Genomic DNA, 14,223 nt, shown 5'->3' on the forward strand with positions numbered 1-14,223 from the left:
CCCAATACAGGGTCAAGGGGGTCTGCTGGAGCTGATCCCAGCCAACACAGGACGCAAGGTAGGAACAAACCCTGAGCAGGGCACCAGCCTACCACAGTAATTATATATATATATATATATATACACACACATACTGAACTCCCCTTTACAGAGAGAGTTTAGAGCATTTATTTAAATGAAATCCACGACGCTCTGAAAGTTAACATCAGCTTTGCACAAGAACACCCACACGTTCAGTGGATGTTGGTGTCTACCATCCCAAAACACAAAGCTAATAACACCTGGACCACTTAAAATGCATGAGCTGCCATATAACGAAAGAGCTGAGCAGAGATGAATGCCAAGTAGCCATCAGCACTCAGTTCCTGCATAATTCAGCAGGCTTGCTATACATTCTGAAACCACTTGGTGGCGCTCATGGCCTTTTTTTTTTATATACAGTATTCTGCTCCTCCCAGTCTGTAAATGAGACTCTGCTGCCTCACACCCATACTTCTGCTGTTACTAATAATCACCAGAAAAGCAGTGTGCCATCACCACAGCCCAGCAAAACTGGCACTTGGTCCTGAAGATGGACAGTAACTTCAATGAAGGATTGTGCTTCTGCACCTGAGAACATCTTGTTTGACACACCCCACCCCCAAATCAGAGGGTATGCAGTGGCAACCTGTCCCATGAAATATCGATTTCAGACTGTGCCCTCTCTGCCATCTTCTGGCAACGTGTCTCATGAAATATCAATTTCAGACTGTGCCCTCTCTGCCATCTTCTGGCAACGTGTCTCATGAAATATCAATTTCAGACTGTGCCCTCTCTGCCATCTTCTTAATTGTATTAATGCAGGCCACTTAAATCAAATCACATGTTGTTTTTATTATTTTTTTATATATACAAATTTTAAAATCATTTACAAAATACCAGCACAAGAGTGTTCACCGACTGGCACCTCCTAGGCTGCTCCTCGAGGACGGCCCATGGTGATCTTCACCAGTGTTAGAGGTCTGGTATTTTTCACTTATGGGATTCTCATGGATGCAGTCTTAGCATAAAGTGGCGTGGGCCCCCCCCCTGATAATCCCCCCAGAGGCTGAGATTGTGTCCTTTCAAGATTATCACCTATATATAAACATTAGGCCTCGGGCATGGCCAAATAAACACCAGAAATGCTCCACCATTCTGACCAACCAGACTAGAAGATTCTAAGTCAGTGTGGAGATCTTGAGCCACTTAAGAGTAACCAGAGAAATGCTGCCCAATTATACCAATCAGACAATCCTTGGGGAAAGGAGATCTTGTTTGATCAAAGGGGAGTAAAAGTCACCCAGCATCACCAACTAATTGACCCGTACCTCATCGGGCAGCACTAGTCAAGCAGTGGGGATCCATTACATATGCCAGTCATGCAAAGGGTATAAATCTTAATCCAGTCCAGCATGGCCTACTGAACTTGCTCAAGATGCCTGCTCAAGGGTAGCTAATCAAAGGCTGGAAAACCTTCTTATATTTGCCAGGGATTGTCAGTCAGACAGACAGTACAACATACGTTATGGGCTTCTTGGCTCTGGTGGACTGGCACACACTGGAAAGAGTGGTGCCCTTCTTGCTTGAAGGACTAAAGGAAGCTCGGTTTTACAGCTGTCTGTTCTAAACAAAGGGCAGGTAGGCCTCACTGTTGTTTGTGTCTGTGCCCTGTGGTCATTCTGCATGCCAAGGGTACAGGTGGGCAACTGTTACCTACTTCTGGCCATGCAACCCAGTGCTGGAAAGTGTATTTCTGGCCTTTTAGACTTCTGGTTTAGAAGTAACCAGTACATCACATCTGTAGACCGGACGGCCATATGGCCACACTGGGCTTTATGACATAGATTCCAACTGAGGGTTCCCCATGCTTACAGCAGCTCTCGGCATCCTCGCACAGCAGGAGTCAGCTGCGGGTGCCACTCTGGAGGTATTTGGATTTTCACGTTTTCAAGATTTTCACCTATAGTTTACAATAAATAGAGTCATCATTGTCACGTGGTGATTGAAGAGCAGCTAGCGGAGACTTGAGGTAAAAAACGAGAGCTGGCACTGGCTCACTCCGCTTCGCCATTGCTCCCCCTGCTCTGTCGCATGTCCAGTGCCAGCTGCATTGCCCAGATGCTCAGGGGTCGCATGTAGGCTAAAGAGCGGAAGATGTACTTCTCACAGTACGCTTCCGGGGTCTGGAAGGCCATGCCCAGACGCTCCCACACTGTCCGATAGCAGCCCTCTGCTGTCTTGAAGCCTTCATCAATGAGATCCTGAAAAAGAGAGAAGGGTGGTCACAAAGAAGAGTGAGAATATGGGTAATGTATGTGCACACATATAACTAGGGGGCAGGCTGAAATGCCCCCAATGAATTTATCTGGGTCCCTGTCACAAAACGCTTCACTCACCTCGTGGATCATGGTTGCAGCAAGTCCATACACGACGCCAGTCCAGACCTCATCCGACTGGACGCTGGACCGATCGGGAATACCGTTGGGGCGCATGCCGTTCACTGCCCCCATGGTGCCATTCGCAAAGCTCATAACATTCAGGTCAAAGATTGTCTTGAGTGCGCTGATGATGTTGGATTGTGGGAAAGGCTACGAGACAAAAAGACAATGTAAGGAAGTTATGTGGGTCTGAGACCGCTATTAGCAGGGTGGCAAAGACTCAAGTCGCAGGCCAGCTGCAAAAACACCCCAACGTCTGTATGAACTGGCCAGCCTTTTAATGTTGTGGTGTCCACACCTGAATGGAACATCTGGCTACAGTGACCTGCTCTTTGTGGCTGTGGCTGGCGTGTCAGGTGTTTGGGGAGCTGTACGCCCCCTGGTGGTCACATTGTAATAAACAGTTTGTCGTTCAGAATGGGTGTTTGGAAGTTGTGTTTATTGGGGATCTTAGTGGTTTAATGCTGTTTACAGGATATTCGTGACCCTGACAAAGTTACATTTCATCAGCATTGTACATTTTCTTTTCCCTGTCATTACTTTGTTTCTGCATCAGGCCAACTGTGTCACTAAGACACAGTAAATGCTCTGGTGCCAGGGATGAAGTTCCCAGAAGTTGCACATATAGAAAACTCTTGAAATTGGGAATCTCTACATATTAGTTAAGTATTATAAACACATGAGAAAAGTAAATACTGTATTTCATTAAGATGTACAATAAGAGTTTGGATTAAAAAGACCTACAGTGCATCCGGAAAGTATTCACAGCGCATCACTTTTTCCACATTTTGTTATGTTACAGCCTTATTCCAAAATGGATTAAATTCATTTTTTCCTCAGAATTCTACACACAACACCCCATAATGACAACGTGAAAAAAGTTTACTTGAGATTTTTGCAAATTTATTAAAAATAAAAAAGCTGAGAAAGCACATGTACATAAGTATTCACAGCCTTTGCCATGAAGCTCAGAATTGAGCTCAGGTGCATCCCGTTTCCCCTGATCATCCTTGAGATGTTTAATTGGAGTCCACCTGTGGTAAATTCAGTTGATTGGACATGATTTGGAAAGGCACACACCTGTCTATGGAAGGTCCCCGAGTTGACAGTTCATGTCAGAGCACAAACCAAGCATGAAGTCAAAGGAATTGTCTGTAGACCTCCGAGACAGGATTGTCTCGAGGCACAAATCTGGGGAAGGTTACAGAAAAATTTCTGCTGCTTTGAAGGTCCCAATGAGCACAATGGCCTCCATTATCCATAAGTGGAAGAAGTTCGAAACCACCAGGACTCTTCCTAGAGCTGGCCAGCCATCTAAACTGAGCGATCGGGGGAGAAGGGCCTTAGTCAGGGAGGTGACCAAGTACCCAATGGTCACTCTGTCAGAGCTCCAGAGGTCCTCTGTGGACAGAGGAGAACCTTCCAGAAGGACAACCATCTCTGCAGCAATCCACCGATCAGGCCTGTATGGTAAAGTGGCCAGACGGAAGCCACTCCTTAGTAAAAGGCACATGGCAGCCCGCCTGGTGTTTGCCAAAAGGCACCTGAAGGACTCTCAGACCATGAGAAACAAAATTCTCTGGTCTGATGAGACAAAGATTGAACTCTTTGGTGTGAATGCCAGGCGTCACGTTTGGAGGAAACCAGGCACCGCTCATCACCAGGCCAATACCATCCCTACAGTGAAGCATGGTGGTGGCAGCATCATGCTGTGGGGATGTTTTTCAGCGGCAGGAACTGGGAGACTAGTCAGGATAAAGGGAAAGATGACTGCAGCAATGTACAGAGACATCCTGGATGAAAACCTGCTCCAGAGCGCTCTTGACCTCAGACTGGGGCGACGGTTCATCTTTCAGCAGGACAACAACCCTAAGAACACAGCCAAGGTATCAAAGGAGTGGCTTCAGGACAACTCTGTGAATGTCCTTGAGTGGCCCAGCCAGAGCCCAGACTTGAATGTGATTGAACATCTCTGGAGAGATCTTAAAATGGCTGTGCACTGACGCTTCCCATCCAACCTGATGGAGCTTGAGAGGTGCTGCAAAGAGGAATGGGCGAAACTGGCCAAGGATAGGTGTGCCAAGCTTGTGGCATCATATTCAAAAAGACTTGAGGCTGTAATTGCTGCCAAAGGTGCGTCGACAAAGTATTGAGCAAAGGCTGTGAATACTTATGTACATGTGAGTTCTCAGTTTGTTTATTTTTAATAAATTTGCAAAAATCTCAAGTAAACTTTTTTCACGTTGTCATTACGGGGTGTTGTGTGTAGAATTCTGAGGAAAAAAATGAATTTAATCCATTTTGGAATAAGGCTGTAACATAACAAAATGTGGAGAAAGTGATGCGCTGTGAATACTTTCCGGATGCACTGTATATATTATTTATTAATCTGCATGAGTTAGAAACTACCAATAGTTCATAAGTCAAAGGTTAGATGTGCAGGAGAGCCGGAAAAGGATGGGCCCCTCACGTAAAGAGGGAATGTGAACTCTTTGGCTGTAAATAAAGGTAGCAAGCGCTGAGCTAGTAGGGAGAACAGATAGGCCTTGTCAGACAGACATGATGGACAGAGAGGAGTTTGGCACCCCCACAACTGAGATATAACGGTGGTATTAATCAGGGGCACAACTAGAGTAGAGGAAGGTTAGGAGTCAGATGAGGGTTATTAATTGATAAGAACTGCAATAAATGTAAAAGCTGCCTATGGCTGGACGCTCATTCTATTTTGAAGTGAGTCTGTATGCATACAATAAATCTTGATTCTGCTGCCTGTCCTGAGACTCCGAGTGCCTTCTTTGGGGCTGAGGGTGCCCACGGCAGCCAGCTTCAACACACACTTGACAAAACAAATGGATTCCCCTAGTCTGACTGCTCTTATTTTCTTTTGACAATTTTGTATTTTTGCAAGCATGTGGTATTGACATCTAAAGCTTCATTCGGTAACAACTTTGGATTGATGTAAGGTTACTACACGCTCATCTTCTTGTCCTCTCCCTCACATACTAGCAGCACGACAGCCTCAAGTAAACATTGACAGGATCAATGCAGTGAAAGCTCCAGTGACCACAAGCTACAATGAGTACATCCATCAGTTTCTGGTACCTTTGCAAACCAGTAGTGACTACGTCCGTTAGAAACTAAAACATCTTCATGTTACCGTGACCATGTCAACAGACATTCTGTGGCTTTGTAACGTGATGGTGACCACTTTGGCTCCGTGACAAAATGGGTATGGAATGATTAGCCTTAGAGTGCTAGTGATTGACGATTGATTGTTATCTGTGTGCCACGTAGGCACACAGCCAATCTGTGGGAGCCAGAATTCTAGCTGGGTTGTAGGGGATCAAACACTTATTTCTCTTAATGACAAGCAAATCCAGCTTTCTGGATTTTTGGTTGATATTCTGTCTCTCTCTCCATTAAAATGAAACTACCTTAAAAATTAGAGACTGTTCATTTCTTTTTAAGTGAGCAAACTTACATATTCAGCAGGGGTTTACATACTTATTTCCTCCACCGTATATCGGACATAGTGGGACCTGTGTCATTCGAAGACTCATCAAACATTATTCCAGAAGGACTGGGGATCGTCTGCGTCGTGTCTTTGTACATTTGTGACAAACACTTTCTGGCCAGTCACTCTCCCATGAATCCTATTTTGACTCCGTCTCTATCTTATCGTGGAGTTTTGAGTACTGAGCTTCTCCAAGTCTAAAGAAGTCTGCAGTTTTGTTTTTTTTTTGGATGTTCATCTGGGATCCTCTGTGACTTCTTGAAGCCCTGCCATTTTGTCAGGCAGGGTTTTCCTCAGAACAATCCCAATTGTCACAAATGTTCTCCATTTAAAGATAATGGCTCCCCCTGCGGTGTGGTGGAGTCCCAGAACCTTTGGCTTTCTGACTGATAAGAATGCCATCCATCCATCCATTTCCTAACCCGCTGAATCCAAATACAGGGTCACGGGGGTCTGCTGGAGCCAATCCCAGCCAACACAGGGCACAAGGCAGGAACCAATCCTGGGCAGGGTGCCAACCCACCGCAGGACACACACAAACACGCCCACACACCAAGCACACACTAGGGCCAATTTAGAATCGCCAATCCACCTAACCTGCATGTCTTTGGATTGTGGGAGGAAACCGGAGCGCCCGGAGGAAACCCACGCAGACACGGGGAGAACATGCAAACTCCACGCAGGGAGGACTCGGGAAGCGAACCCAGGTCTCCTAACTGCGAGGCAGCAGCGCTACCACTGCGCTACCGTGCCGCCCCTGATAAGAATGTCCTTAATCTTTTCTGGAATTGCCTTTGATTGAGGCCTAGAAGTCTTGCAGAAATCTTCTGGTGACAACTTCACTCTCGTGGCAAGGATTAAATATGAGGTTAAGATTCAGGCTGTGTTCAGTCAGCTAAACTGAATTAGCAGTCAACTTTGGTCAGCTGATTGAAGAAGTAACTAAGGGGTAATTACCTTTGCATACGGGCAATACAAGTGTTGGATAACTTTATTGCTTGAAAGACATGCAGATTAAGGGCATTGGCGATTCTAAATTGTCCCTAGGGTGGGTGTGTGCCCTGTGGTGGGCTGGCGCCCTGCCCGAGGTTTGTTTCCTGCCTTGCACCCTGTGTTGGCTGGGATTGGCTCCAGAAGACCCCCGTGACCCTGTAGTTAGGATATAGTGGGTTGGATAATGGATGGATGAATGGATGGATATATTAAGCAGCAATTTAGAAATAGTGTTATATGTTAACTCTGGTTACCTCTATTCAATATAACATTTTGTCCAAGGATCTTAAGCCTTTGTGATAAATAAACAAAAATTGAGCATATCAGGAAGAGGGCACATACTTTATACAGCACTGTATTATATATATTTTGTATATAAATAAATCAAATAAATAAATATATATATTTATACACACACAGACACACAAGTTGCATTCTAAGTACAAGAGTTCTTTTGTGTCCCAAGGAGACAAGCACAGGACAACAAACTTGAACTTGAAGTTTTAAAACATCATTTTTTATTGTTAACACCTCTTACAAGATTATCTGATCTAGTGTTGTTAACGATTAACTGTTGTTAACTTTATGTTATGAGTGTAAACTGAACAATTCAATTGTTTCTAAAAGTATATTTAACTTTAAACTGTGCTAATTGCCTTGCTGCATGGCAACGGCTTCTACAGATGTACTTTGAGATATGTTGGTCACTTGAGGGTAACATTTAAGATTAAAATCAAACTGTTTAAAATCTGGAAGGAGAACAGACATTTTCAGGAAAAAAAAGAAGAATGCCTCAGGTAATTTGATTCAGAAGAATTTTGACCAAAAATTGAGATCAACTTCAATGCAAACTGTGCCATAATGGGTTGAGATTCAAAAGCAGTATACCTACAATCCATCACCAAATACCAAACACGTGTGCCTCCAAACTTCAGTGACCTACAGTATTGGAATGGCAGGACAAAACTCAGCTGACCGGCGGTCAAAGAAAATCACATAGGATGTGCGTAAAGTTTACATTGAGTAATGGGACAGAGGTCGTGTGTTGTGAGTTAAAATGAATCATCAACCAAATATCATGATATGAATCAAATTGTCAGCTAAATGTTATGCGTTATAGAACTGAGGAGCAAATATGATTGGAATCATGAGATAAGCATAGAGTCCCATCCTCAATGAGTAGTGAGGGCAACTGAACAGATCGAGCTGCTCGATGAAACTACAATGAGTAGAACTGAACGTATGTGGTGGCTTGGAAAAGTTGTAATGATCATGTGAGCGGTGACCAGTCCGTGCACAACAGTTATACTGATCAGGTGATGGGTGTACACCACTGAATGGACTGAGCTTCTTTGTGAAAATATAGTGCTCAAAACTGAATACCCTCTGGCATAGGTAGCAGCTTTTAGGAGTAATTGAGGCTACACGTTATGTAGGCTGTTATGGACATGCATCTACATTAGAACGACATCCATGCCACAGAGCCTACTGCATTCTTTCTCTGTGATTTTCAAGTCTTTTTCATTGCAATAAACAGCAATTTTTTTCACATTACTTCTGTCTATATTTGTATTTCCTACATTATTAGCTATGGACAACTGTGCTAAAAAAAAGTAATTTAGTTATATATATATATATATATATATATATATATATATAGTAGCTGCAGCAAAAAAGGTGTGGTCGAACACCGGTAAAATGCATGTCAAAAGAAATCTCACAGTCCAAAAGTTTGTTTTAAAAATATCTAGTGAAAGTTAAAAGCAAATAATCCACACAAGAATAAACAAAAAATAGTTACACACGTAGAATAAAAGGCAAAAAAAAGGGAAAAATGTGTCTTGTCTAAACTTAGCTTTTCTTGAGAAACTTTAGCTATTTCGGTACTTAAAAGTTCTTTACTTCTTCTCTACTTAGAGATTCTTAAATTCTTATATACTTAAAGATTCTTAGCTTCTTCTTCTGTACGCTTTAAGCATACGGCACAGCACATGAATTAAGTGCTGTTTTCTTAAATATTTACTTCACATACACTCAAAGGGCCGGTTGGCACTTAGGCATGCACCCAGGCACGGTTTAAAACCTTATGCCTTCCACACCTTACTTAAGGCAAGGCTGTCACTAACTGAAGATTATTGTTTTACTCAAAGCTGTTAGAAATGGCACGAATATACCAATACAATTCAATTTTCGGGGGTTTATAGGAACATCCCATAGATTATGCATTGTCATCTAGTAAAATATTCATGAATCTTATAGAATTAGGGAAATGGCACTTACACACACACACACACATATATCTGTATAGCCAGAGCCTGGGCATGAAACAACATCCAACATCCATGCAACCTGACAGAGCTTGAGAAGATCCACACAGGAGGATGGCAGAAAATCCCAAAATCCAGGGGTGTAAAGCTTGTCGTGTAATATCCAAGAAGACCTCAGGATTTAATCACTACCAACGCTGCTTCGACTACATTCTAAATGCAATGTCTGAATACTGTCAATGTGACATTTCAATTATTATATTTTAATAAATATACACAAATTTCTAAAATCCTGTTTTTGTTTAATCATTCTGGGGTATTTAGAGCTGCTTAATGTAAAATAATTTATATGATTATAGCACAAGACTGCATCTTAGTAAAATATGAAAAAAAAGTGAAGGGGCTGAATACTTTCTGAATCTACTGTATGTATGTAGTGTGATATTTTTATATTTTGTAGTCACAATTATCGGGAGTGCTAAACTGCAGAGCACCCACGGAGCTGACACCTATTGAGACCTTGTAAAGCTGTAGTGACCAGAAATGTATGGAACATGTTAAACTGACTAGTTACGAAGGCACTGGATGTATTTCTATAGTTGTACTGACCAACTGCACATAGTAATCAAGAATGAATGGACTGAGAGAGTTGGTGAAGCTACAGTGACCAGACATGAAATGGATGCCTTTTTCTTCATGAATCAGCAATCAATACTAATATCTACCTCTCTCTTTCCAGAATGCCAAAACCACCTGATCGAGGCACTTTATAGTCGAAATAAGACCGATGCCCCAACTGTCCAAGAGACCCACTTCATCAAATCCTCCAAGATGAAGCCTGGAAACAATGAGGAACGATTTAAGAAAATTTATGTCAGGCTGGGTGGTCTATTGGCCTTGAACCCCTGCAGATTTTGTTTTTTTTTTTTTCTCCAGAATATTTGGAGTTTTTCTTTTGTTTCTTTTCTGTCCTCCTGGCCACCTTACCTTATCATTGTACTCCTCTTTAGAGACTATAAGGGCTCTACCTTTCCGCTAATCGTATATCTATTAGCTGTAAACACAACCCGAAGACTCCCTAGTAGATTGACTTTATTGTTGAACTTGGAGAGGCATCAGTTAACTCTTAAAAATTACCCAGGGCAGAGGATGTGGACCCACCTGTGTTTTCAGCCCCACTGGCTTTCATAAGAAGATTCTGATGATACCATATCTTAGTCATATCACTGGCACAGGCATCCTATTAATCTTTGTCTTGAGAAAACACCTCCAGATAGACAATGTTTTTAGTGGAAACTTCAAGCCTGGTCCTCCATTACTAAGATGTTTCACTTGCATGTTGTTGAAATGCAACGTTTGCTTCAATGTTGAGTCCTCTGTGTCATTAGCACAATGTTGTTGTTGCACTGAGGCGAAAAAAATTAAAAATGCATGCATGTGCCATCTAGTGGCTGTGGTTGAGCATGAGCAGAGTGGAGTGCTCCATACACATACAGGTCTTTTGTTTATATATGTCTAATCTTATGTGAGCCTGTTTTGATGTATTTTTTAAAATGTATTATTATTATTTCTAACTAATTTAAATTGTTTTTCAAACTATTTCTTTGACGTCTTGGAAAGCACTTTGAGCTACATCCTGCGTTTGAGAATGTTCTATAGAAATCAATGCTGCTACTGTTGTTTCTAAGGTTGTGTGGAGAACAATACAGAAGAAGATAAACTCTGGACCCCCCAAAAAAAAACTTGACCCGAACAAAAGGGGCGTGAGAATGACTGAGGCCGGATGGCCAATTGATGTAGGTCATTTAGACAAGATTCATTTTGTATAGGATCTGTGTCGTGAGAAGTCAAGCAAAATGACACCTTTTATTGGCTAACTAAAAAGATTACATTATGCAAGCCTGAAGCGGCCCGAGTTGCCTCGAAAGCTTGCATATTGTAATCTTTTTAGATAGCCAATAAAAGGTGTCATTTTGCTTGACTTCTAACTATATTCATAATGGCTAACATGGTACGACACCCTAGTACTAAGTGATCTGTGTAAACTAACTTTCTAGTCATCCAAAGAGCAGGCCTTTATTTGATGTAGCATAACAAAACATCCACAAACTCACTTATTCCACTTCAGGGCTACAATAATTGTAGTGTAGTGTTTTGGTGTTTATCGTATTATTTGTAAAAAAAAAAAAAAGCTACACAAGACTAAACTTACCTGAGCTGAGAACAAGCATCTAGTGACCTCCATTTGTCTACACGTTGTACGTGTTACTTTGCACAGTCCAAATAATTGACTGACAATGCTAGGTTAAATAAATAATAACTGATGTCAAAAAATAGTATAAAGTTTGGCCCCTTTTCTCACCAGCAGGTCTCTGTCATCAAATCCCGACGCCCTCAGAAACCAGTGGCCAGCACACTGGTCTGACATCACGCTGTTTGAATACGACTTCCTGCTGCTGTCATAGTTGTAATATTGACCTGCAAAATAAGCAGCAGAATTGTGGGACAAGGTGGTGCTTTCAACCCCATAAACCTCACAGCAGCCACTTATACAGGACAGAGGTACCCCTCTCTGCTCAACTAATTTCCCCAAACAGCGGGCACTCTTGTATCTCGTTTGGCTCTTCACATTATTACTCACCATTCCACAGGATCTTTTCAAAAGCCTCAGCTCCTCGATTAAGGGTGTCTTTGTACTTCTCGTAAAGGTCTTCATCCTTGAAGATCTTTGCCATCTTGCACATGACAAAGAGGGAGGCCAGCCACAGGCCCCCACAGTATGCACTGTCCAGGTAAAAGAAGAACAAGCATCAATGAAGAGGTCTGAATACTGGGTCCAAAATTCAAAGAGAAAGTGCAAGAATGCGGATAAACAAAGTCAGAGAATAACAGTAGTGAACTCGGTCAAGAACAAGGAGACTGCTACCTATTTTCCAAATCATTTTCGCACCTGTGGACCACTGTCTGGGCTTATCTGAGACATGTACTACCACTTCAGGCCACTTGTTCTATCTGCAGCACAAAGAAGATGGCCACTGAGGCCATCTGACTCCGCCCCTTCTGGTCCCCGACCAATAAATCCCACTGCTGGCGGAAGGAGGACTTCAGTCTTTCGTCAAACTTACCGCAGGACGGAGTTCTTTCCTTGTCGTGTGAACCTTAATTGATTTGGAAACTCTCTTGTATTGGCGTGCACGGCAGCCCTATTTTTGGTTGACTATTCATTTATTTTTGTTGGAATTAAAACGGGGACAAACAGGTTGGCACCCCAGCATTTTTGAGTGGTGACATGGAGTTCCTTACTTGACCACATCATCTTATTACAGCAAAGGATTGTTCAGGTCAGAGCTCAGCGCAGAGTGTAAGACATTGTCAGGCAACTGGTGCGTGCTGTGGAATTTTCTAGGGGCGCCGCGAAACCTTTTGTAAAATATTTAAAATTGCTACTGTTTTTGAACTTTTGGTTGATTAAAAAGATAATGTTTAAAAATATATATTTTATGTTGGAAAAACAGATAACGGAGTACTTACGGAAATGAAGTCTAAGAAACACGATAGACTTCAAATGATCGACAAGGAAATGCGCATCTGTCTTTCGAAAATTGATCCTCGCATCAATCTCATATGTGCTGAAAAACACTCTTAACGTTCCCATTAATTAAATTTAAGATTTATCCTTTGATTCCTTTATTAATAAAATGTCTTTCAAACTTGTAAAATGAACTGTTTTTATTGGCGATTGTCCATAGATTGTGTCGTCACGACTTTATTTATGGGCAGTCCCTCAGGTGCGCCGCGAAAGAAAATTTTTGGACTTAGTGCGCCGCAACTCGAAAAAGGTTGCCTTTCACTGGTGTAAGACCATCAACTAACGCAGGAGACCCAGAAACAAACACACACAATTAAATAAAGGCGCAAGCACGCAGTTAGGGTGCATGGACAGAATCATGGACTAGACACATAATTTGGAGGAGATTATTACAACATTTCAACATCTAAAACATAAGAAGTAATCGATCCTTATATCATACACAATGTCTTTTAATTGAATTTCATTCTTCACAGAAATCCTATTGTGCTTCTGTGTCTAGGTGTGTTATGATTTAGTTTTGTTATAAATTATTTGCATTTTCCTTGAACATTTTCATATATTGTGATTAGTATTTTTGTAAAAATCTCTATTGAAACACATTAAAATATTTGCCACCATTTGGGGCTTAGTCAATGTACTGTTGGTATTGATGTTGCTACAAAGGACAACTGTAGGTTGCGACCTGTGATGTCACAGGTCAAAGGGTACAGAGATTATCTAAAAAAAATTCCTGGTTATCCCAGTTGTGGATAAAAACCTTTAGTGGCAACTGAATTTTCTTTATTGATCATCTGGTTTTGACTTTGGGCCTTTTGACTTTCTGATATTTGGATTAGGTATGGCGACAGACCGGTTTAGTCTTTAAACTGCGTTTCATCCCTTGATTCTTTTTCATTAAAAAATCAGACTCAGTTCTTTCTGTGGCAAAATGGTGTATAGAGTAAGGCCCATGGGCTAGCTAGTTCTGTGTGAAATGTCGAAGTATCCCAAAAATGCCCAAAAGACTACAAGACACATTTTAACTGCAAAATTCAGGGCACAACAATGTCCTTGTGACATAAACAAATCGGGTGGTAGCTTTTCTGGAGAGCATGTATGCTGTACTTCAAACAAGGGTCTCTTTCCTTGTGTGAAGCTTGCTGATAAGCTTCAGCAAGTACAAGACACTCCTCACAGACAAGAGAGAGACGCTCAGTGAGTTAATCACCAAGGCACACTTCAATGGGGATGAGCGTCAGAGATGCACATAAGCCAAATGAGCGCAGCAGTAATTGTACTAATTAAAGGGCATTAGAATGTGAGGGCTTTCTGTTTGGTGAATTCAGATACTTTAAGCTGCAAATTGCACTTGTATGTATTTATAGTTATAATATGCTGATTGTCAATTATTCCCTGAAC

The 14,223-nt window shown here is 41.9% G+C and overlaps 1 protein-coding gene across 1 annotated transcript in view; it reads right to left on the minus strand.

Annotated features, from left to right (window-relative positions):
* Nucleotides 1-848: 848 nt before the first annotated feature.
* The window catches only part of gba2 (glucosidase, beta (bile acid) 2), a 71,931-nt gene continuing 58,556 nt past the window's right edge, over nucleotides 849-14,223 (minus strand). The window contains exons 14-17 of the mRNA XM_039751994.1: nucleotides 11,875-12,017; nucleotides 11,596-11,711; nucleotides 2,418-2,609; nucleotides 849-2,282 (exon numbers count right to left, since the gene is read on the minus strand). Coding sequence (XP_039607928.1) covers nucleotides 2,076-2,282; nucleotides 2,418-2,609; nucleotides 11,596-11,711; nucleotides 11,875-12,017 — 658 coding nt within the window. The 3' untranslated portion in view covers nucleotides 849-2,075. The remainder of the gene's footprint in view (nucleotides 2,283-2,417; nucleotides 2,610-11,595; nucleotides 11,712-11,874; nucleotides 12,018-14,223) is intronic.

The sequence above is a fragment of the Polypterus senegalus genome, chromosome 4 (assembly GCF_016835505.1).
Source record: "Polypterus senegalus isolate Bchr_013 chromosome 4, ASM1683550v1, whole genome shotgun sequence".
Classification (NCBI taxonomy): domain Eukaryota; kingdom Metazoa; phylum Chordata; class Cladistia; order Polypteriformes; family Polypteridae; genus Polypterus; species Polypterus senegalus.